At 40.5% G+C, this 24,486-nt stretch overlaps 1 protein-coding gene across 2 annotated transcripts in view; it reads right to left on the reverse strand.

Annotated features, from left to right (window-relative positions):
* tbc1d22a (TBC1 domain family, member 22a) overlaps nt 1-24,486 on the reverse strand; it is a 166,187-nt gene that overhangs the window by 51,043 nt on the left and 90,658 nt on the right. For both annotated transcript variants that reach the window (XM_015956713.3, XM_015956722.3), the window contains exons 10-11: nt 18,039-18,145; nt 3,481-3,556 (exon numbers count right to left, since the gene is read on the reverse strand). In XM_015956713.3, coding sequence (XP_015812199.1) covers nt 3,481-3,556; nt 18,039-18,145 — 183 coding nt within the window. The remainder of the gene's footprint in view (nt 1-3,480; nt 3,557-18,038; nt 18,146-24,486) is intronic.

Genomic DNA, 24,486 nt, shown 5'->3' on the forward strand with positions numbered 1-24,486 from the left:
AACTCACTTGTTACAGCAGTACCAGCACTTAAGTGTGTAGACGTAGTCTACATAGATATAAAATTTCATCGCTGCAATAGTTTTACATTGAAAATTGCCAGATGTTTTACACTGAAACAGTATATGAATTGACGTTTCCCAGGAGTGGCTCACAGCAAAAAAATAAAAAATAAATAAACAAATCCTATCTTTAGCGGCACGGCACAACAAGCTGTTTTTGGGACGCGCCAAAGATTTTACATGTCGCGGCCGGTTTGAATCAACCCACAGACTATATCCAACCTTCCATTGTCTGTACCTACTTGTCCATGCAGGGTCGTGGGGGGCTGGTGTCTATCTCCAGTAGTCTATGGGCATAAAGGTGGGGTTCACCCTGGACAGATTGCCAGTCCATCGCAGTCCATAGTCTATAATGGATTCAATTTGAAGCAGCAACGTTCCGCTGCCGTTCCACGCTGCTGATGCTTCCAGTGTGAAGTTGGGGTAATTCTCCAGAGTAGGAGCTGCTGTTTACAGCACAGATGCTGATGGAATTAACTTTAGCTTGTCTGATGTTTTTGGACCAATGAGGCCCTCCTTTGACGTTCGTGACTTCCTACCGAGCTACAAAAACTGCTTCTCTTAAACAGGAGCTACAAATGAGCTGATAGAAGCAGACATAAGAACTTTAAATGGCCACAGTACCTGCAACGTGAAAACAAAAGTGAATAGAAAATAGATTGTGGCTCATGAGCAACTCTTTCTTTTCTGTAGATTTATTTACACGTTTATATTATTTTGAGAAGGTCATTTTTATATTTAATGGGCCACAATTATTTGTCTTACAAGCAGTTAAGAGTGCTAAACAGATTCACAAATGAATGAGATAACCATTAAATATAAACTCTGTAAATGTAATTGACAGGATAACTCAAAAAAGTTATAAATATAAAAAGTAAATGCAAATAATTATATACCCTAATTTAAGAATCATACCAAAGAGCTACAGTCAAATATTGGCCCAGCAGCTATTAGAAGAGGCATCCTCAGTTTTTATCACAACACACAACGCTCTGGATAACCCCACATCTGATAAGTGCTGATGGGTAATTTTGGGAGATATGAGAGGCTATTGTTCTCAGAACAGATGCTGTGTCGACAGCAAAGCGAAAAACAATCCTGTAACACAAGATAAGAGGTATCTGTGATCTCATTAGAGCTGGTAATGTCAAGCTAGCGAGGTATAAAATGTCTGCCCCAGTCATGATGACAGGGCACTTATGGAAGAAGATACAGTAAAAACGTTGGATCATTTTTTATGTCGATGCGGGTGTGTCGTGGAGTGCAGATGAGGTGGACCAACTTGGAGTCTGTTGTTGCCTTTGCCTTGAAATCAGTGCTTTATGGATTTGAACTTGGTACCGGGTTTAATGGACTTGTTTTTGTGAATAAACTGAGCAAGATGTGAAAAGTATTTAGAAGAATGTGACATTGCCTTTTATCTTCTGGTGTTTTGAATCAAGTTTTCTGCAATTCTGTCCTTTTTGTTAGATCCTAAAGTACATTCAATTATTCACTTTTGAAATGTTGATGCTGACTCACTCTTTTGGGACAAAAATAAAAATTAGATAGAAAAGTGACAACAAAATCAATGAAGACCAAGCTTCAAATTTGGGCTGCATGATATTAGGAAAACCTGCAAAGTGCGATAACTGTGATTAATATTGTGATGACGATATGACTTATTATATTACAATACTTAACTCACTAACAAAAAATTTAAACAAAGACATTTTTTTTAATTATAAATGACTAAAACATATCATAAACAATGGGAAAAGCAAAAGTTGTGATCAAAAGATGCGAGGAAAGGAAAAAAGAAAATGAACAAGAAAAGGCAATCAGTGGATGCTGGGAAAAGCAGAATCGGAACTAAGCTAAAAAAAGGTCTTTGCTACCCTATGGGGGTGGCATCTAACTCATAAGAAACCACCCGGTTGGCCAAATGGGTGAAGAGTTTCATTTGATTTGTCGAAAACTTCATGCAAAGATTTGAGCTGAACATTCATTGCATTTTTTCTGTTCTTTGCAATATACGTGTTGTGCATGTTATCATTCCATCACAGACAATACCTGCTTTTTGAGAGACCTGGCAGTCTAAAGTCCACATGTGTCGTCTCCGACTGATTTGGACACACAGCCCCTGCGGGTATTGTCTAAAAAATGTCAGGGCAGCGGTGCATATGTGTCAGACAGGCTTGCATATAGTCACTAACTTTCATCGACATTTACTCTTGTGCACGCACAAACACACACTTACATCCCCTCCCGTCCATTTAAATGCAGCGGGTGAATCCTGCTCACCCTCTGGCTGACAGAGCAGGTGACAGGAGAGTGGGACGGCATCAAGGTTAGCCGAGAACACGACCGCTCAACAAAAGCCTGCTGTGATAAGAGCTTGTTTTGCACATTGCATCCTGTATGAACGCATATGGAGGCTCCTTAGAGCAGGATTAATAAAAACACAACACTGTGTCAATGAGACACTAGAGCAAAAGCACATTTGGGAATTAAAAACATTTAAGTGTGTTACTGAGTTGGAAAATAATCCAGTGTGACCTGTCACAATAGAGTTGATATTTTAAGTTGCTCATTCAAATGTTAAAACTGAAGTCAAGACTTGCAATGGCTGAGGATAGAAATAAAATCAGAGATACAGGATAATTTATTTAAAGTTGTTGTTTTTGTTGGTGTGTGTGTGTGTGTGTGTGTGTGTGTGTGTGTGTGTGTGTGTGTGTGTGTGTGTGTGTACATATATAAGCAAATTAAGGCTGACAAGAGTTGATTTAAAGTGCATTTTCAATCTTATGTTCTGTAATAAATGCAATAAAACTGTGAATACAAGATTGGCAGTCCTGGGGCATTGTGGGAAGTGGATTTAAGCTTTCATCTCCAGACAAAAGTGTCAGTTCAGTTCCTCTATGTGCCTATCATCATTCTCTGAAATAAACTCATATGCTGACAAATGTAAAAACAAGTGAAGTATTTTCTTTTATGTCCCAGATGCCACACATTCTGGATCAGGGACTTCCACATCACCCTCGTTTAGATCCAAAGCCTCTGGTCACTTTCTGTGGGGTACTTGATTGAAGCCAACTAAACCATTAAAAACTAAATATTTTGCTTGCCTTCTTGACCAGTGGGTTGTTTCAATTAGGCGGAGGGATGCTGCCTCAACTACCTCTGGGCACCCCTCTCAGTGTTTTGTTTTGGTTTGATTTTACTTGCTTGGATTTGTTTGTATAATTAATCCCTGTACAGATTGTGGAAAACATTCATTTTAGTATCTGCCAAGTAAATATTCATGGAGAATTGATTTAAAAAAAAGACAACCAAATTTTGAGACGAAAAAGGAACTACTGTAAATGGATGGACAGATGAATGGATGGCTTGGTGGGTGGGTGGGTGGATGGATGGACGATGACAGAAGCGATAACTCACCATCAATCCTGCTGACCAGCTCCTCCAGGGCCTTGACTTTCCTCTGAATGCCAGGCTGAGCAAATGTATAGTTGTCCTGAGGAGAGGAGAAAAATCCAAGTGAGTCAATGTGGACTAAAGCTCTATCTAAAACAGTGGAACAACTGTAAATACTGCGTTTCTTTAGGGACTTTTATTTTGTTTGTTTAAACCTTTCAAATAATTAATTAGGCACATTTTTTACTTAGCTGGAATATCATACTCAGTTTATGCCACATTCACCCGGTAAAATTGTAAGGCTTTAAAGGTTTATTTCACCCCTTAATTAAATGCAGTCATATTTCCCAGAGTTAGTGGTAAAGTGGTAAAGAGCATTTTGTAATCAGTGCAATCTTTCTCCTAATCTGGCAAATATTCTGTTACTTGTAGCTTAGCATAGACAATGTAAGTGAATGGTAACAGCTAGCAATTAAGTTGCAAATAGTCATGAAAACTACTCAATAATCATCCAAATTTTTCTTGGTGATCTCCATAATCAGTTCGATTGCAAATGAAAATAATAACGCAAAGGAACTCCAGGAGCTGATTTGGACTTGGAGCTACATTGTGCCAAAGAATCGCTGTAAGCCACTGCTGCAAAGCTCAAGGACATGATGCAGATAACTGCTTCGCCTTTCATGTACTACGCCAATTTTATTGCAACTTACTAAACTGTTACTTCAAAATCCAGCACTGGGTATAAGGCTAGTAGCCACATATTTGTGTTTACAAAAGTAGTTGTCTTTTTGAATTTTAATGATGCTAGCTGTTACCATGCAAAGCTAAATCTATCCGAATACTGCCAGATTAGGAGAAGGACTGGGTAGGTTACAAAACGCTCTTTCCCTTTTATGCAATTGTTGGGAATATGACAATGGATGCAATTTCACTTAAGGTTGGGATATACTTTTAAATGTGCACAACTAAAATATAACAATATAATAAATTCTATATGTGACTGATTCAAGTAAATCAAACAAATTTTATGCCAAAGATGCATAATTGACAGTGAGATGGGCCCAAACTCATCTAAATGTCCATAACCAGATTTGGTCTTTTGCATCATAAATTAAATAGTTAACTATGTACATGGATGAGTAACTCAGACTCTTTCTGTTGTAGAATAAACATGCTCTTACATAATATGGCCCTCAGACCCACCAACCAGCCATGGAGAGTGTTGTTAGTTTATAATTATGGGTAAATAACTTGTTCAACAAGCCGTGAAACTGGTCTTTTTTGATAAAGCTCATATTTGTTTCAGAGGGATGCTTTGCAGCCACTTGGCCCTGAGGGTCAGTGTTTCACAGTGCCCATTGTAAAGGTTGAAAATTTCCAATTTTCAGTTTGTGAATGAATTTTCATGAAGCTTCAGCTGCCACAACAGATGTCAGGTTGTTTACTGAGGGGCAATTTCACACCTTTTGTGAAGTCTGGTCCATCTTTAAAAGCCATAAATAAAGAAAAAGGCCACCTGACTGGAACTGGCATGAAAAAAACATGACTTTTTGACTTCAAATAACAAAAAGGTGATTAAAAAGCTACCAGTGGAAGAAAAAAGAAATTTTTGTCTAAAACATTGAGTGAATAAAAAAAGATAAAACTCAGACTGAAATTGCCCCGTTTAAATAAGTATAATTAGAATCAGAATAATTGTAATTGGCCCAAAAATGCCTGTAGTGCAGTTGTGGTGGTTGGTTATATCAGTGGCAGTTTATTAGTTATCAGAGAAGGGGAAATGTGGTGGTTGCATATTTATGAATATGGAACCATGATCACCAGCATTGACTATTTAATGAGAATGTGGTACAGGAATGGACACACTGAAGTCATGTCTAGGCTATGACCCATTACACCATATCATCTGCCAGCATGGCATGACCTTCAATGGCTTAAATGAACTGTGATATTCAAGGCAGGAACCTGGGCATTGTTAAAATTGCAGGTGGTTGGATCTTCTGAAGAATATACATGTGTTTGATTGATTGGAAAGTAGGGCTGTTGATATGGCTTCAAATCAGTATCATTATACTGTATAATGAGCATTTCACCTCGATAACAATAAATGGATAAGTACATGTACAGCTACAGGTAGAAGGAGTGGTGGCAGATTTTGTTGATGAGAAGCCTAAAATCCTTAAATAACCATTAGGAAAAATTCTGTATTTGGTGCTGCTGCAACCAAACCACCAGCCGCTACCCATTGCCCCGCCCACATCTTCTACATGCCACGTGACTCTACCCACTTCCATCCAGTTCATACCAAAACATGTTACAGGGATATGAATATCAGCAACGTACACACATCTTTTTATTTTTTCTTAAAATACCAACATCTTTTGGCATGGGCTAAATGACGTTGGTAATAGACATGCATTCTGTGAAAAGTACATTTTTGGAACATCGTCCACCTCTGCTAAAAACAGACGTAAAATGTACCCATTATGCGTTAATCTGGCTTCTATTAACCCAATACTCCTTTTGTACTTTCTTTTAACTTTAATTTACAAGATGGCCTACACGCTCCAAAAGCACTGATCCAATAGAGCATCTGAAATCTTCAACTCACTATTTCCAATTCAAAGAGGGTCCAAAGAGAACTTTTGCAACAACACTGGTTTCGGGCTAACGCCTCGGGCTAACGCCAAATTAAGACAAACATATTGTATATGCTTAAGCCATATTTATTTTCTGGAGAATATAGCGATAATAACAGAAGCTGATCAAAATCAAAGGAGCTAGCAGTATTCGTTGGTTGAGCTTGCAGAATACAATCTGTGCAAGATCAGCGTGTTGGCGTTTTGTGTGCACCCAAACACATGAACGCGTGTAGGATTATGTTTCCTTGTGGGGTCATTTTAGTGTGGACGGAGAACAGCTGATGTGGCAAACTACCCTGCAGATGATAGAATGAGGGAGGAAGATGGAGAAGATGAGGAGGAAAAAGGGATGTGGAGGAAATTGTTTAGCAAAGGAAAAATAAAAGGTTTGGTTGTTTTTCAGACTGAGCAGATCAGTACCACGTTGTGCCCTAGCATTATCTCTTAGTATCATATTTTTTTATTCCCATCATCCTTACAGCATCTGAATGAATAAACCCACTTCTACTATTGACATCTTCACTAAATCAAGCTAATTAAAGTTTTTCTCTACTGTGTTTGCAGGTTTATGTTGCTGATGAACATCTTGTCTGTGTACATAATCATCTCTTCATCTTAAAACACAGCTGTTGCTTCAACATAAGAAAGCAGAGTAGCCATGACAACTTCAGCTCTACTTTTCACAAGTAACCCAAAATTACTAATCCTAACCTTTCCTTCCATCATCCTGCAATAATCCTCCTCTAAGTGATTACACATTCCAGTCCTGTTTCTTTTTTCACTATCTAAAACACCTTGTGACTTCACTTTGGTTTTTGAACATTTAAATGCATCCCCTACCTCCGTTTTCCGCAATGAGCCTCTCTGGTTTGTCCAGTCCTTTTTTCTTTCCTTACCACTCCAGAGTTAATGCAGTTAGGAGCTAAGCAAGTGTGAGCACCACTGAAAGTAATTACATTTACATTATTGAAGTTGCTGCCTTTAATCAACTGCCCTTCGTTCCCTATTGCTAGCTTCCTCTTCCTGCAGGCAGTTTCACACATCACCTCTTAAGCAAAGACTGGGTTGCAGGTCTGTAGCCAGTTGCACAACAAAAAACTGCTTTCAAAATCACTTGATGGTGTCAATCTTGAAATCATAGCCTTCTTTTAAAAATTTCCCTTTTTGTTACTGTATATTCTCTTCTATACAGCACACATTTTTACTGGTAAAACCATCTGCATGACCTCTGGATTGGATTGAATGAGGAAGCCTATATAGCTGCAAACATATCAAATTTCCTGCATCAACACTACAGCATTGTGTGGTAGAACATGCAATGCTGAGTAAGGCAAATGAACTCAGATGTTTACGCCATGACAGGACAACCTGCATAAGTCACATTTTCCATGACTGAGACGTGTGTATGATAGAAGATAATGAACCAATGAAAATACAGAAAGAGGAAATGTTTAAAGATGATTTACACCTTTTAAAATGATGAAGATGGTTAAAAAAGATCACAAATATAGCTACAAGCACAAAATAAAGAAAAAAATCCTGTCTAGGTTTTTGTTGATTTGTTTAAAGCTTTTGGAGGAAATATCAGTCTGCGAGTTTTACCATTATCAACTCTTTGTCCCTTTGACACTTATATTCAAATTGACTAAACATCCTAATAAAACCCAGGGGTTTAAATCAAAATCAATGGAGCACCCATCAGTGGCTTTTTGAGTTTATGTTTCAAATCCCACCCCCTCCGTGTAAACAAACAGAGTCTTCAATAGAAATGCACCCTGTGGGTCAGCCGCATCTTGAGTGATTTTTATTTGACCCTCAATTGGAGAGATAGAGATAGAAAGAGAGATAGAGAGATAGCTAGAGAGAAAGAAAGAAAGAGAGAAAGAGAGAAAGAAAGAAAGAGAGAAAGAGAGAGAGAAAGAAAGAGAGAAAGAAAGAAAGAAAGAAAGAAAGAAAGAGAGAAAGAAAGAAAGAAAGAAAGAAAGAAAGAAAGAAAGAAAGAAAGAAAGAAAGAAAGAAAGAAAGAAAGAAAGAAAGAAAGAAAGAAAGAAAGAAAGAAAATGTAAGTTGGGATAGGTAGAAAAGAGCAGAACAAGGAGAGGGTGGTGAAAAAGCCAGACTGAACGGGTGAGTTTCAGCTGCTTTTTAAAGGAGACCACTGAATCCACTGATCTCAGGCTGAGGGGGAGAGAGTTCCAGAGTCTGGGAGCCACAGCAGCACACAACACCATGGCTGCATGCGGGTGAAGAGACTGTTTGCAGCCTAACTAGTGTGTTAATTTCCTTTTTGCTTTTTAATTTCTTTCTAACAGATTTTTGAGGAACCAGGGCAACATCACCACCTACTGGATTAAATACGTTGAACACAGACCCATGAGTTGATAGATGTGACACAATTTACCAAATTAATATGTAAGTGTGCATAACAGTTTTGTACATGGAGACATAGCAATGTGTTTAAAGTCCTAATCCACATGAAGTGGTACATTTTTTTTGTTATATTTACTTTACTTTAGTTCTCAATTTCCTTTTTATATCTCAGTTGTACAAAATTAGGCCATCATTGTTTTTATGTAATATTTCCTTTTTTCACCCATTTCATTACAGAAAACACTATTGTTCACCTTTATTCACTTCCTTTTCACAGTTAGTTCTTTATTTAGTCCAATTTTCCATGTTTTCTCATCGCCACTCTTCCTCTACTCAATCCCTCGCTCTGTCAAACCCAACATGTCTACTCTTTGATCAGCTGAAGAAACAGAATGAAATCAGCTCCAACTACTTTATTGTCCAAACATTCTCCTCTCCTCCTCCATTCTGTCCATCCACTGACTGAAGACATAAGTTAAAACTGCTTCGTAGACAAACATCACAGAACCACAACATTTGCATTTCCTTTTCTGAACAAGGTGTCAACAGCCTTCCGTTTCCTTTACTCTGTTCATCCTCTTCTTCCTCCTCTCCTCTCTCCCAGTCAGCTGAATCAATAGCTCCTCTTCACCTCTAAGTCCATTCTATTAGAGACAACAATGGCTCCATGTTGAACTGAGATTGGCTCCTTTTGTGGTACCGGATGTCTATCAGCAAGTTGGACAGAACCAACACAACAGAGCCCCAATGGGGAAGTGGTATGTGTGTGACAGAAGGAAACACGAGGGCAGAAGAGAAGGAAAAAAGAGAGATGACAGGTCAAGATAAAGACTAGACAATATAACGGACACGGTGATGTAGAGAAGGCAGAGGGACAAGGCGATTATCTGTGATTCCCTGCTACCGTAGGTGTTGAAGAAGACGGCCAACACAGAGCGATTGCCTTAGCAGACCAACAGTTTTCAAACATGTGGGGACAAAGATGTGCTTAAATAGACTTCTAGAAAGACATGATTAGGTCGCTTCCTTTGTTCTGTCTTGAGTTTCGTCATCACCTTTAACTTTCAATGAAGGCCACATTTTCAGACACACAAACGCAATAAATTACAGAAATATGCATCTAATCTTAAATGAGGACCATGAGTCATTTAAAAGAAATGATCTTTTCAAGAAAAAAGTCAGATTGTTTATGCTTCAAAGAGGCAGAGAATGATAAAGCTTGTTTAAAGCTTATTAATGTTTTTATTTATTTATTTTTTTTAAACTAAACCCATCCAGGATCTGAATGCCTACTTCAGGTCAGGGACGAGGTCCTGCCCTAAGTACCTCGGGATCTTGTTCACAGGTGAGGGAAAGATGGAGCATGAGATCAAGAGGCGGATTGGTGCTGCGTCTGAAGTGATGCAGGCGTTGTGCTGGTTTGTCGTGGTAAAGAAAGATCTAAGCCGGAATGCGACACTCTCCATTTACTTGTCAATCTACGTTCCTAACCTCACCTATGGTCACAAACTTTAGGTAGTAACCGAAAGAACAAGACCGCTGAAACGGTGTCTGGCTTTCCTTTAAAGATAGTGTGAGAAGCTCAGTGATCTGGGAGGGGTCCGGAGTAGATCCGATGCTCCTCCACATCGAGGAGCCAGTTGAGGTGGCTTAGGCTAGGTGGCCTAGTTAGGATGCCTCCTGGGCCTCTCTGCTTAAACCTGAGTCATGCTTCTCCGTCAGCTCCAAAAGGAAGAGACGCACGCACGGACGGAGATGTTTTGCCCTCATACTTCTCCATCCCATGGAGAGTGTTGCAAAGCAATTCCCCGCCAGGACAACAGACGGTGTAGCGCTGTTCTGTGGTATCCTGTCATGTATCCGGTCTAAGATGGTGTGTTCATATTGTGGTTTTGTTGTATATAAGAGACATTTTAACACGGACAAATTTGTCTCTCATTCTCCTCCACCTCTTCATGTGCTCGCCACCTCTAAACCCATGTTTCCCGTCATTTCCGTCCACAAATAAAACACTTGCTGCGCATCTTTTCACTCCTCCAGTCACGGGGGAATTAAACATTCATATTTTTAGAGTTTTTTTGCGAGGTATTCTTCAAGCTTCTCCGTGTCTGCTGCTAGTTATTCTCGGCTCTTTCTATGTTTTTGAAGGCGCAATGGTGGCGGTGTAGACGACAGCAGTGTCCTGACCAATCACAAGCTTGTGTTCTCCATCGACGGACGGATGTTTAGAAAGGAGAGCTCGACTCCGTCCGTCCTTGCGGGGGCTCTCCAGCAGGCCTGCAAGGACGGATAATAGAGGTGCGTGTCTCCGCACTGACGCAGAAGCATGGCTCAGGCATTAGGCTGCATCCCCCGTGACCCAATCCCGCATAAGCGCATAATAATGTATGGATGAGCCCAGAGTTAGATGAAAGAAAAGAAATAATGCCAATAAGATTCACAAGTAGAAGTAGAAGAAGAAGCAGGCACCAAGGGAGTAGCACTCCAATTTCATTGTACTCTGTACAATGACAATAAAGGCTATTCAATTCAATTCAAGTAAAGGAAATGTGAACATTTTAGTAAATGTAAATACATGTTTGGGGGGAGATACAAGTGGTCTTGTCCAAGCAAAGATTTAACTCAAAGTTTTAGTACGACCTTAAACAGAAGGGAAAAACTCCCATGTGGTTGAATTCAAACAATTCTGCCAAAGACAAGTGGGTCAAAACGTGTCCACAGAGACGCGAGAGACCCATTACCAGTTCTCACTTGACTGCAGTTGTTGCTGCCAAAAGTGTCTCCAACCATTTCTTTTGTTTAGGGGCCAATTACCTGTTCACAAACAGCCAGGTTGATTGGGATAGCTTTGAACCTTATTAAATGAAATCATCAATTGAAGCCTTTTTGTTATTCAGGTTATCTTTGTCTGATAGTGGCATTTGTTTGTTGTGTGGAAAAAAGAAAAAGCAGAAGAGCTCTGTACCTTTTCTGCTGCAAATGCACCTAACTGCATTTGTCTGCCTAAACTATTACCGCTACAGTTTATTAGGTTTAGGAAACCAGGTCATTGCTGAAAGCAGACAGTAACTTAAGTGAATCTAAATGCATGAACCGTCACCCAAGTCTACATCTCCTGCATAATTAAACCAAGGGAACAGTGAGCCAGACACTTTAAATAAAAGATGGAATCCGACACATCCTTCGCAACTTTAAACTGGCAAAAATAAAAAAATAAAAAGCCTTTACGCTACATCACATAACATTTTTCAATGGAATTAGGAATAAAGTGTAAATTAGTCACTGCTGTAAAAGCTGAAACCTGCCCTACATGATCCCTGATGTAATTAACTCAACATCCCTCGCTGTAAACAAGATTCTAATCCAGTTAACGTGTCTTACTGTTGTTCTTTCTTCATCCATCCTTCCTGGGCCTTCATCTCATCCCCCAAGCAACTGCAGCCACCACCATCTCCACTGACCTGTGTATTAGCCATCGAGGCAAACAACATGCTACCTAATCTGTTACACTGAGCCATGAGCAAGGATAAGTAAGGAAAGTTAAGAACTGTGATTTAAAAAAGCTCACGCTTAGAAAATAAAGCAACGTCTAAAAAAAGGCGTTACAAATAAACAATACAAACAATACCAGGTGGGCAAACACAGCAGATGGCTGATCATGTGTGTGTGTGTGTGTGCGTGCGTGTGTGTGTGTGTGTGTGTTTTTGAGTGACAGTCCAAGGTAATGTTGTGGGACCCTTGGGAATACATGAACAGGACATGGCGTCTGGTTTGGTCTGGGTACCGTCTGCTAGATGTTGTCCCTCAGACCCCTGTTCTCACTCCAGGGAAACCCCATAGCCACTGCAGTGGGAACAGATGGTTGCCTTGACAATGAGCAGGCATGTTCTGATTGGCTTGAGCTCCAAAGAAGAAAGGAGGTAGATCAGACATTGAGCAGTAGAAGATTAAGCTTCTGACCATTTTATTTTGGTTGATTTTTCACTTATTAAATCCACATCACTGAACGTCTGTGAAAACAGGAACAATGCATTTTTTTATTCTACTTTTAAGATAAATTCATAATGGTGACCAAAATAAAGGAAGTTGGATGCCCCCAAATTAAAATATGTACCAAAAAAATGTGTATTAGCAAAAGGTCTGGAAAATAATTCTCTACCCTTTTACCCATCAAGGTTCATTTAAAATAATGGTTGGCCGTCAGAATTTGTAGCAGGTGCAGCATAAACAGTGATGTGCCAAAAAACAAATCAAGTGAAAATGTGGGCAACAATCAGGACAAAGGAACCAGAGACTATCTAGTATGCATTTTCTTGGGTTTAATTGGCTGTAACACATCTTGGTTTGCAAAAACTTTAGAAAAACAAGAACAATACAAACTAATCAGTAATAGAAGAACAAAATTCCACATGTGTGAGATTTAAATGTGGATATAACAGATATTTTTACCCATAAAAACATTACCTAGGCTGTTAAAAAAATCCCCTAATAATCCCCTCATACTAATAACAGAGAACTAAGGACAGAGTAGATTTGAAGTTGAAGTAACAAATCTATATAATTACTCCATTATTGCCTGACAAATAAAATCAATGTCTCCTACCAGGTCTGCACCATCTAGAGGAGTAATATGTCAAAGTGCTGGACTTCAACCAAAAGACTAGCGTTGGAAAAAAAAAAGTTCAGATCCCAGGGCAAAAAATTACATTTCTCAAAGTTGGATCCGGGGCAGGAAAAATACATTCAACAGCTCCTGTTGTAAAAGACATATCAGCTAAATTAGCATAAAAGGCAGGTTTTCATCTGTTGGCTTTAAAAACTTAGAGCCCTCAGGGGTGAGCTGGCAGCATAATGGACTTTTTGAAAATTTTTGACTTCATTTCCCAGGCTGAGGATGGCAGGTTAAAAGGAAACTCGTGCTGGACGTGTGTGGAAGACACATAAACCTATACAGCAAAGTTTGGCAAACTGCAAATCCTTTTGTATTAATGACTTTTTTTGGAAGAATGATGATTTCTTGTATGAGATTAACAAAAAAAAATGACAAATGCTTGTTCAAGAGTGAGGGAAAACTGGAGCGTGAGATCAATAGGCGGATTGGTCCTGCATCTGTCGTGATGTGGGCATTGTGCCGGTCGGTCATGGTGAAGAGAGTGCTGACTTAGAAGGCGAAGCTCTCGATTTACCGGTCGATCTACGTTCCTACCCTCACCTATGGTCATGAGCTTTGGGTAGTGACCGAAAGAACGATTGCGGATACAAGCGGCCAAAATGAGTTTTCTCCGAAGAGTGGCTAGGCTCTCCCTTAGAGATAGGGTGAGAAGCTCAGTCATCCGGGAGGGACTTGGAGCAGATTTGCTGCTCCTCCACATCGCGAGGAGCCAGTTGAGGTGGCTCGGACATCTGGTCAGGATGCCTCTTGGATGCTTCCCTGGTGAGGTTTTCCAAGCACGTCCAACCGGGAGGAGGCTTAAAGGTAGACCCAGGACACGTTGGAGGGACTATGTCTCTCACCTGGCCAGGGAACGCCTTGGGATTTCCCTGGAGGAGCTGGCCCAAGGGGCTGGGGAGAGGGAAGTCTGGGCCTCTCGACTTAGGCTACTGCCCCCGCGACCCGAATCCAGATAAGCAGATGAAAATGGATGGATGGATGGATGAATGGATGGATGGATGGAGGGAGGGAGGGAGGGATGGATGGAAGTAATTTTTTGTTCTATGTTGCACAAAATTGTGTCACTGTAAGGTACTTAAACTTCAATATTTCTGGTGGGAAAGGTTCTATGTCCAAGAATGATGAACTAATACTAGCAACTCTCACAGATGAGGAGTTATCCAAAAGGCAGTGAACGATGTGAACAAAGGGGCCAACCAAACGTAGATACAAAATGCTTTTGACCAGAGGTAAGTGGAATTTTAAAAAGCATCAACACAAATAATTACCTGAAAGTAAAAATAAATGTATTTTGAGAAAATGTTACTTGAGTATTAAGTACCTGTTTGAACATAAATGTTTGAATTTTGTTTGTTCATTTGTTATCAACATACAAGCGCTCTGTGCGTGTTTCAATTGGCAAGTGCAATTTTTTTTTTGTCTAGGACCTGGCAGCACTTGCAAGGTGATGACAACCTTGAAGTACACTACTGATGTACTTGTAAAGGCTTGTATCTTATATAGTAACTTTTAAAATCGGATCTCTAGCCTGTTCAAAATGTGAGAACAGTATTGTCAAGCATAATACTTAATTTTTTGTTTAACAATTTACATTTATTTAGACCACAATATTTTCAATTTCCACAAAGTCAGTGTGTCTGAGGATACCTTGAAAATCTTTATTTTGGAATACATAAACCTCACATAAAAATATTCTTTGACCTTGCAGTGGCCACAAGAAAAAGCAATGAAAAACTTTTTTTTAAATTAAAGCAACAACATTTTTAAACGTTCAAGAAAATAATTTCAAAAGAAGAATTTTATTATTTAGCTAATGATAATGTACATTTTAATTTATGTATCTATACATTTTTTTCCTAGATTTTGTTTGTTGAGTTGCTTTTATGTGACTTTCAGTGCATGCATTTATCAGACACAGGAACTGAAATGTTCTCTAACAAAGGGTTAACTGGGAATCAACATATAAACTCTGTACAGAGTGTAAACTCCCACATCCACTAACAAGAAGGTCACATTTATTACAGAAAATACTGTCCAATTTGTCAACACAGAAAATAAAATTGCATGAAACTTTTAGTCCAGAAGGCCTTAGGTTGTTCCTCCTTTTTTTCTTAAGGGGATGGAAGCTGCCAATTAAAGCAGCAGCTCATTAAAGAGGCAGCTTAAGTGAACAGACAGCCAAAATGTTCCCTTTTAGGTAAAAAAATTTTTAAAAAAGAAGCTTAGCTGTGAAACACTAAAACCAGAGCTAATGAACAATTTCCTGTAATGAAGAAATAAGAAAATCTGAGAGCTAGAAGGAGTGTGCGTCCACAATCTACCAGGTGATTATGCGAACCAAGAAGAACGGCCCGCGAACCGTGGCTCATCTACAAAAGGGCAGGAAAAAGTGCATCACAGTTTGAGAAATTTCCAGACAACTGAGTGGCTTTCAAACATCCCGTTTACAGCTTTGTTCTTCATTTTTATGCAAATGAAATCATTTCTGTGTTACATCAGTTGATCCAAAACAAAAGGACACCATTATGACACCACTTAGATGGGCCATAATGGACATATGAGAAGCTCGAAGGTTAGCGATCACATGCTACTGGTCAGCCAGAGTCAGTTTAGTGTTACTGTGGATAGTGGATGTGGGAGTGTTGGAGACCAGGTCAGCTCAAAGGTCTGCAGCTAATTACAGAGCTGAAACACTCAGCTTCTGTTAAGATTGTTTAGGAAGTATTAGGAGGGGGACACACGGGTCTCTCTGGTGCATTGAACATAATTAGTTTGGAGCCAAGGTCATAAACAAACAACCATGGGGTGAACAACAGTGTGCGCGCGCACACACACACACTCACACTCACACTCACACTCACACTCACACTCACACTCACACACACACACACACACACACACACACACACACACACACACACACACTATTCCTCCTCTGTCTTACTTCCTCTGCTCTCAAGCACTCGCTTCCCTCTTCCTTCCTCTCTCAGGGGCAACAAGGTGCAGCCACTATTAATTTCCTGAATGAAATGCCTACCAACTGGTTAACAGTTATTTAAGGATGCTCACATTTTATGCACAGCACAAGCTCTGAAGTATTAATTACCTTTGGTGCACAGCTATATGGTATTCTTAGAGCACAGATATAATGCAACCATTAGAGCAACATAAACAGGACCCTCTAAGTCTGCCCTACCATAATTCAGGGTGCTTTTAACCTCTTATTTGTACTTAGGTAAATACAGAATTCCTAATTAATTAAAATCCTACCCCACCTGCTTATTATTTTAAGTACTACATGCAGGCCCTTTAATTGACACCTCAAAGGATACCACCACTTTTTGTAAATCTGATGTTTGATGACACATTTTATAAATAGAGGCAAAACTGAGGGAGCTTAGTAACAGTAGTGCTGCTGGATCTACCATCAGCGCAGGCAAGCATATTTGGAATTGACAGATGGCTCGACCATGACCGCTGAGAGCCAGGTCGATTAGCAGAGCTGGTGGCCAAAAGGCTTTGGGATGAAGCGATGAAACAAAAGGAAGTTTAGTGCTGCGCTCACTATGTATTTTTCTGCGCTGTAGACACGCAGGCTTGCTTTAGAGCATGTAAGATTATGAAATTCATGCCGAAGGCGGTGGAGTACACAAAAGATCCATCTGTTTTTTCCAAGTTACGACAGTTGATACTGCGCACTTGTTTCCTATCTTTAATTAGTACATTTGGTTATTTAATGTGATGCTGAATGAAATGGGCTGCTAAGGACATGATCAGCCTCAAATAGCAGATCCATGGAGAATCCCAAGGCCAAAACCTCTGAAGGCTAAAAATAAGAACAATAAAGCACAGAATTGATTACCCCCAAGATTTTCAGTGAAATATTCTGTGGATTGATGGAATAAAAGTAGAAAACTTTTGGGAAGGTGTCGCATTATAAACCTGGATCAACTGTCAAACATGGTGGAGGTAGTGGGATGGTCTGAAGCTGTTGTCCTGCTTTAGGATGTGGATGAATTACTATAATTGATGAAACCATAAATACTGCTCTCTGGTAGAAAATCCTGAAGAAAATCTGACCTTTGACCTCAAAGGGAAACAATGCAACGTGTTCATATTTTAAAATCATTTTCTTGAGCTAGTATGTGCTAAAGTGACCAACCACTGTCCTCTGTGGCCAGAATAACACACTTGTAACTTTAGAATGCCGGTCCGGTCCCTGCTGGACTTAATAAAAGTGGATCTGACATACCTGGTGCTAGAGACTGATTCCAGCACATTTCTTGCATGTTTTAGATCATGAACACAGCTGATTTGTTTGATTTAGTCATCAATCACACCTGTAGACACTAATGAAGGCTGAGGAGACATTTCTGCAGTTGGATTAGGGTATTAAAAAGACGAACGCACTGCGAGGAGATACGATTCAGTTTTAGAACGGAACACTGGTGGGCCCTAAAAGCAAGCCAAAACTGTCTGGTATCCCTTTAAACTGCTGGAAAGCCTTCCAATGGGGCTGAATTACAACAATGAAGAAAGAGTGGGCCAAATTTCCTACACAGTGATGTAAAAGACTCATTACCAGGTATCACATAATTATGATTGTAGTTGCTACCATAAAAGGATATTACAACCCTCATTATGTTTAAGGGGAATATGATGTTCACATAGAGCTAGGTTGGTTTGGATTTCATAACTGCATTTTCTATTGGTTCAGGTTTTCTTTCCCTAACATTGATTTATTTGCTGCTCTGAAACAAATTTGATGTGACAAAAGAGCAAAAACAGAGAAAACCGTAACCCTTTCACAGCTCTGTATTTTAGAATTTAAAGTTGTTGAATTAAACCTAATAGTTGATTTGACTTCATTCATCTTCCTAACATGCACTCAAGCTTACCTGGATGCCGTCCAACAACTTGCTCATGCACCAGAAGCTGTCAGCCTCGATGTTTCTGAGAGCCTCTTCCTCAAGGCTGGACACGTCAAAGTTCTCCACTTCCTCCTCTAGAGAACAGAGAACGAGAGCAATGAAAGGGTAAGAAATTTGCTTTGCAGAAAAGAAGAGATGGACAGGAAATGAGCCAGGGAGACGGGTGAAAGGAAAGTGGAGTGAAAGTTCAAGAAATGCTGTGTGAGAAAGTAAGAATAAAGAAGGATTGAGTGCAAATCAAGGCATCCGGCACAGCAAGAGCTCTGTCATAAGACCGCCATTCAGACGAGCGGGTTACAGGTGTTTGAAGAGGCCGAATTCAAGAGGGAGAGTGGGAGCAAGTGGGGAGGTAATGGGGTTTGATACAAAAGAGCTGGAGAGAAAGGAACAAAGATGCTGCACAGAACGGACATAAGGAGGGTGGTAAATAGGAGACTAATAGAGCAGCTGAATGATAATCATCTATTTAAAACAACGGCTCAACCTTACTTATGGCTGTTTTGAACATTTAGAAAATGTCAAGGCGTTTGAATGAAAAGAAAATTGAGCACCGTTTCTGTATCCAAGACTGAATGTATTTAACATTTTCCAGTGACAAAAAATAACTTTAAAGAAAAAAAACTAAGCTATGCTCGACATTTGATGCTAAATTACCAGCTGGAAACACAGCAAGCCGTTTACAAGAAGCTTCGTTTACAGTTTTGAACATAGCCCGGTTTTTCATTTAGCACCTTCCCACTGAATAAGTGGTCTAAAAGTTGGGCTTCCAGGGTGGAATATCGACTGTCTGCAAGTAAATAAAAGCAAAGCTGGGTTTAAACGTATCCCGAGGCACGCGGCGGACTGAACTAAAGAAATCATTTCAAAGCAGACAGAGTCCCCAGTCATCTCCAGTGGGTGACTTCAGCGATGGGTGTCATCAGATGTCATTAACGGCAGCAGTGTGTGACGGACTGCAGGGGCTCTGACGGGCTTCTGACAAGCCACTGACAGGCAGCGGAGAGAAGATGGGACGAGACTGATTAACAATGATCTGGAGAGAAGAGGGAAGGAAAAAAAGGAAGAGAGCAGGCGAAAGAGACAAGAGCAAAGCATGTGCCTTTGTGTGTGTGTGTGTGGTCGTGAAACAAACACTTTTCATGTATTTATGTGAGTTGCTGCATTTTTAATAGATATCTGACCACAAATTCAAAACTTGGCATCGCTGCTTGGTATCTTTGGCAACCCCTGTGGAATGCTGTCAAGGTTCTAATGAGCATGCTCAGTCAGATGGACAGGAAAAGACGGACAGGGAGCTGGCAGTGAGCCACGACTACAAAGCTTGTAGCAGCTAGACTGAATGCTTTTGTGTGTGTGTGTGTGTGTGTGTGTGTGTGTGTGCACTTTCATCATTATCTTGTCTGCTCCAAGTCAGGTAAAGATGGACAGAATCTTGAGCAAAGGCTACTGTTCCCTCATTTCAGTCCGACTGTTCATTCCGTCAGAAAGGCCAGATGCAAAGAGAAAAAAAATCTCATTTTGCCGACATATCTGCCCGATCTTTAATAAGGCATGCGGTGGTGGTCAGGGGGGGCCGTGCTGTGATTAGATGTCAGTGTAGTTATAAAACGCATTGCTTGTGCAAACATGCAGAGATTCAATCTTATAAATCGTATTTGAAATGAGATCTAAACATAAAAAGAGCACGGAGAAGGAGAGGTCATCCAAAAGACGAGAACAATGGCAGCCAGCTGATGAATGGGAATTTAGTTGAATTGTTGCCAAAGATAACATCAAAGACAATCAACGAGATCTAAACGCTGTGTTGAAAACAAAATGGCACAGAAGCAAAAGCAGCCACCATCTGATCAATTTAGGCTCAATTTTTGATTTTATATCTCCTCCAAAGCGATGTGGAAGACAATATTACATGAATACGAGTCCACCTCTACGGTACGCAGCAACCCTGAGTCGCTGACGCCATTAAATCTGCAGTTGAAAAGATTAATTGCAAACAGACTGACTGGCAATTCACGTGGTGTCATTGCTGATTAACAGGGCAGCGAGAGTGCCACCGCTCCAGCGTTTCGGGAGACCCTGAGGATCCCAAAGTCTCAAATCAGTCTTCGCCGTGCTCACGGCCTTGCTGTCGGGCAGAGTCCCAAACCCGGCCTTGACTCAGGAACAGATTAGAAGGGACGGCTTCCAAGTGTCCAGTGGTTGCAATGGAATTAGGCAGAGCTCATCACAATAACAAGGGCACACTAGAGAAAGGGCTGAGAGGAGGAGGAGAAGCTGCGGAAGAGGAGAGACAGCTCTGGCCAGTCTGGATGGATGGTGGGCTAACACTGCCCCCTGTGGTCATCAAGGGAAAAATCCAGCTTCATGTGGATCAGTGCTCCATACTTTTTATGGTCATGTTTTTTTAGCCAGGTACTTCTATGAATCTCTAACTACCTTTACAAGTAGAACATCTATTTTAAACACATTAGGACACGATCATTAAAACCTCTGACTCCAAAAAACTGTAAAAGCTGACCTCTGAACCCCTTAAAAGGAATAAAGTGAACTCCTTTTGAAGGAGAATTTCTTAGGTTATATTTAGAGCGAAGCTTGAACACCTTTTTTGGTGGGTGGGGGTGTTTCAGCTTGAATGTCAAATAATTCGCCAAAGATCCTCTGAGGGAGCAGATACGGACATCCGCCTCGGCAGGAGACGAGAACATGTTTGACATGGACGAACAAAGAGACCAAAATAGCATTTTGTGATCAAACTGACCAAAAAGCTTGAGCAAACAGACCGCAGCCTTGCAGACCAGAAGTGACAAACAGGAAAATGAGCCTCTTTGACAAGAAATTTGATTTGAGAATGTAATTGTTTGAAAGTAACCTAATCAGTCATTTCATACAATAATTCAAACTGATATCCAAAGTTTCTACACTGAGTCGCACGATCCCCCAACTTTTCCCTGGTGATCTTTTGATTTCTCCTGTGCATTCATTCTTTCCCCTTTTCTGTGCCTCCTCCCTTGCACTCGCCACATCTCTGCCCTCTCTTCTGTTGCTACCCTGCTTCTCCCAAGCTGTTATCCTGATTCGCTCCCCTCCCTGCTTCCTCGCCTCCCTTTCTATTGGCCTGAGAGTCGTTTCCTGCCAAGCCCCGGGGCGCATTTCCTGTTTGTCCTGGCGCAGGGGGCAACTTGTCCGAAGGGACCAACTGCTTGGTCGCTGCCAGCTGTGAGAGCTCAGCACAGCTTGGCATGTGGCGCTGTGTTACATCTCTGGGGACAGAGTGCGAGCGCCTACATACTCAGACACGTGCACGGATGTGGCTGTGCACGGAACACACACTCACTATTGCCACCATCTGCCCTCGTACAAATACGGGCCACAAGGTAATGTGATGTAAGATGATGAACGAGCTAGTTTAGCCTGATGTACAGTAATCATAAAGCGTGTGGCGACGCATAAAAAAAAAGAAAAGAAAAGAAAAGCCACGCCAGTCTGAAAAACGTCTGTTGCTTCTGATTAATCACAAACAAACCAGAGTTGTTGACCATTATGGAGCGACAGCTCTGGCTAGTTTTAACAAGATTTCATATGCTCTAATTTAGTCATTATTTAGAATTTATGGCAGCAGTTCTGCTGAAATCTAATGACTGTAATGACTTCAGCTTCAGGTGCTAAATCCTAACGACACAATATCCTTCTCACCCTCAGAATGACACAGGTGACACAGCTGAAGACGTGACACTTTGGAAAAAAAATTATGACAAGCATTACCACCTGGTGAAATTTTTTAATAATTCTAACCTTTCTAAGCTTCGGCTACAACAAGAAAAAAAAACGTGATTTCCTCTCAGTGGCACAATTAGCTTGATAACGCTGTTACCTTGTTAATGAGAAGAGAACGTTTTTCCAGAGAGGTGGTACTTATTCTGTTGGATAATTAAGAGGAGAGGCAACACGGCAAACCTGATGTCGCAGGTGCAGTGAGGAAACACACACACACACACACACGCGCACACACACACACACACACACACACACACACACACACACACACACACACACACACACACACACACACACACACACACACACACACACACACACACACACACACACACACTTCTATTCAAAATCACATGAGATGAGGGCCCAATGAGAACCAATTTATGATGGTGTGTGACATGAAGTGTGAAGGTATGAAAACAGACAGCTGGAGGTGAAAGAGGGCAGAAGGAAGAAGACTTAATTGTTTTCCTTTCCCCATGTTGATAACTTGATCAGGTAATATTTCTAATAGGCAAAAGCTCTTTGATTGAATGGATTTTGGGTGAATTGTCGAACTAAACCACATCAGTAGGTTTGGGACCAGATTAGTCAACTGGTCGTACAGTAGTGGACCTTTAAATGACTTTTATCGTTTTTTTTATGTATTGTTATTTTTAACTCATTCACTGCCAGCCGTTTCCTGATCATTAACAGCCTTCGCTGCCAGCGTTTCTCACCGTTTTTACTGTTTTTTTAAGAGTCACAGAACGTTGCGCGCTAGCATGATTTCGATGCCAAAACAACCAAAACAAAGAGGAGACTCACCTCTTACATCAGGAAGAAGTCGTGTGTTTCGAGCGTTATCCGTTCTTTCATAATCCGTTGTCGAATTGTGATCGGCAGACGCTTTTCCGGTTCGCACCTCACTTTTTTTACAGGAACGGCTCAAAACGATCTCCTAACACATGGATGTTCTGCTTCCTGATCATGTGACGTATGCGGATGAAGATCGGCTTCAGGGCTGAGATGTTTGTTCTCTCAGCGCGGGGGCTCGTTCCAATGCTCAAACAGTAAAAAAAATGCAAATGACGACTTTAGTCGTCATTGGCAGTGAACGGCTGGATCTAAAATGACGACTTTAGTCGTCAATGGCAGTGAATGAGTTAATCAGTGTCTCCTACGTGCAGTTTTTTTTTTTCATGACGGGATTGGAACTGTCACTGTTGCTACTTTTTTTCAACACCGGGTGTATACGGTATTACCGTAATATTGCCCATGCGTAGTGTCAACTGCTGCTATAGGCAGCTTTGACTGACTATACTGGGTAACTGGTTACAAAGACATTAGGGACAAGCATCCATTCACTCAGGCAGTCGGTGTTTAACTTTACTCAGCAGGGAAGACCTCTGTATTTGTCCATGTCAGTAAAATCCTTGTTTGGCAGTCAGTCAGAAACCTTTTCTCTCTAAAAGTCTAATTAACCGTAGACTCAGTGTGGTCATAATTCACAAGGTTTTTGACAAGTTTCATTAGATATTGATCGAATAAATATTAAAATTGTTTGAAGTATTTGTGCAGAAAACATATAAAAATAAAAATTAAATAAAAACATGGAAATGTAAGGTCTTTGCCTGAATATTGTTAGCTATAGCATGACAGTGAAGGAGAAGAGTAATACATAAACCAATAAAATAAAAGCAGCCAAAACTAAATGTATTGATACATTACAAAAATAAGCACAGAATCAAGACGGACTAAGCATCTCTGCCTTCTCATGTTGTTGATAAGTCACCGTACAAAAAAGTCCTACTAATTGACCGCTACTTTTCCAGCTTTTCCACAATGAACAGAGCTGAACCTCTGCACCTGAATCAGCAGCTCTCTCTTGCATGTGAGAGGTGGCTCTATTGGGATCTTCTGAAATGACCAACTTTAAGTGCAAAAATCCTAAAAACCAAACGCTGACAAAAAAGGATGGGTATTTTTTTCATGTTTGAGCGATTACAGAGGCAATAGAAACCAAAGTGGTAGCACAAAAGGATGCAAAATATGACTTTTGCATAATATGTCCCATTTTTAAAATTATATTTTTATACTAAAATTAAGGTTATCCTCACTGCACTGATCGTGCAGTGTGCCTGCAAACACTGGTCTCTGGCAATGTGGTGCTCTACAAAGATTTGGATCACACCAGAGGATGCTTTGGAAGACAGGAGAAACATTTAATGTGACACAGAGAGCTGGCTCTACAGTGGCTTTCTGGCTGTGGGGGAAATCAAAGCTCTTAAAATGTTGTAAAGCTAAACCAACTCTGAGCAGGATCAAAAAGGAGGTTTAAGAAACTCATCCAAGGGCTGCTGTCTAGAGAAATAAACTACACACGTGTGTTCATGTGATAGTACTCATAAGAGCACTGCTTCTTTTTAGTGCTTAAGGAAAATGCTACCCTTCTGCCTCATCAATGATAAGAAGCACTTCAGGCAGTGAAAAAATAAAAATCACTTACAATGATCCAAGGTATGAACTTTACAGTGTGTCCATACATTCAGCATCTCCAAAAGCAGCTGGCTAGATAATGCAACACCTTGACATCAAATGGAATACAGCTATAATACCGAATCAGCCCATGAGCAGACACTAAACAACCAACTTGCCTTGA

This window comes from Nothobranchius furzeri, chromosome 1 (genome assembly GCF_043380555.1).
Source record: "Nothobranchius furzeri strain GRZ-AD chromosome 1, NfurGRZ-RIMD1, whole genome shotgun sequence".
In the NCBI taxonomy this organism is placed as follows: Eukaryota; Metazoa; Chordata; class Actinopteri; order Cyprinodontiformes; family Nothobranchiidae; genus Nothobranchius; species Nothobranchius furzeri.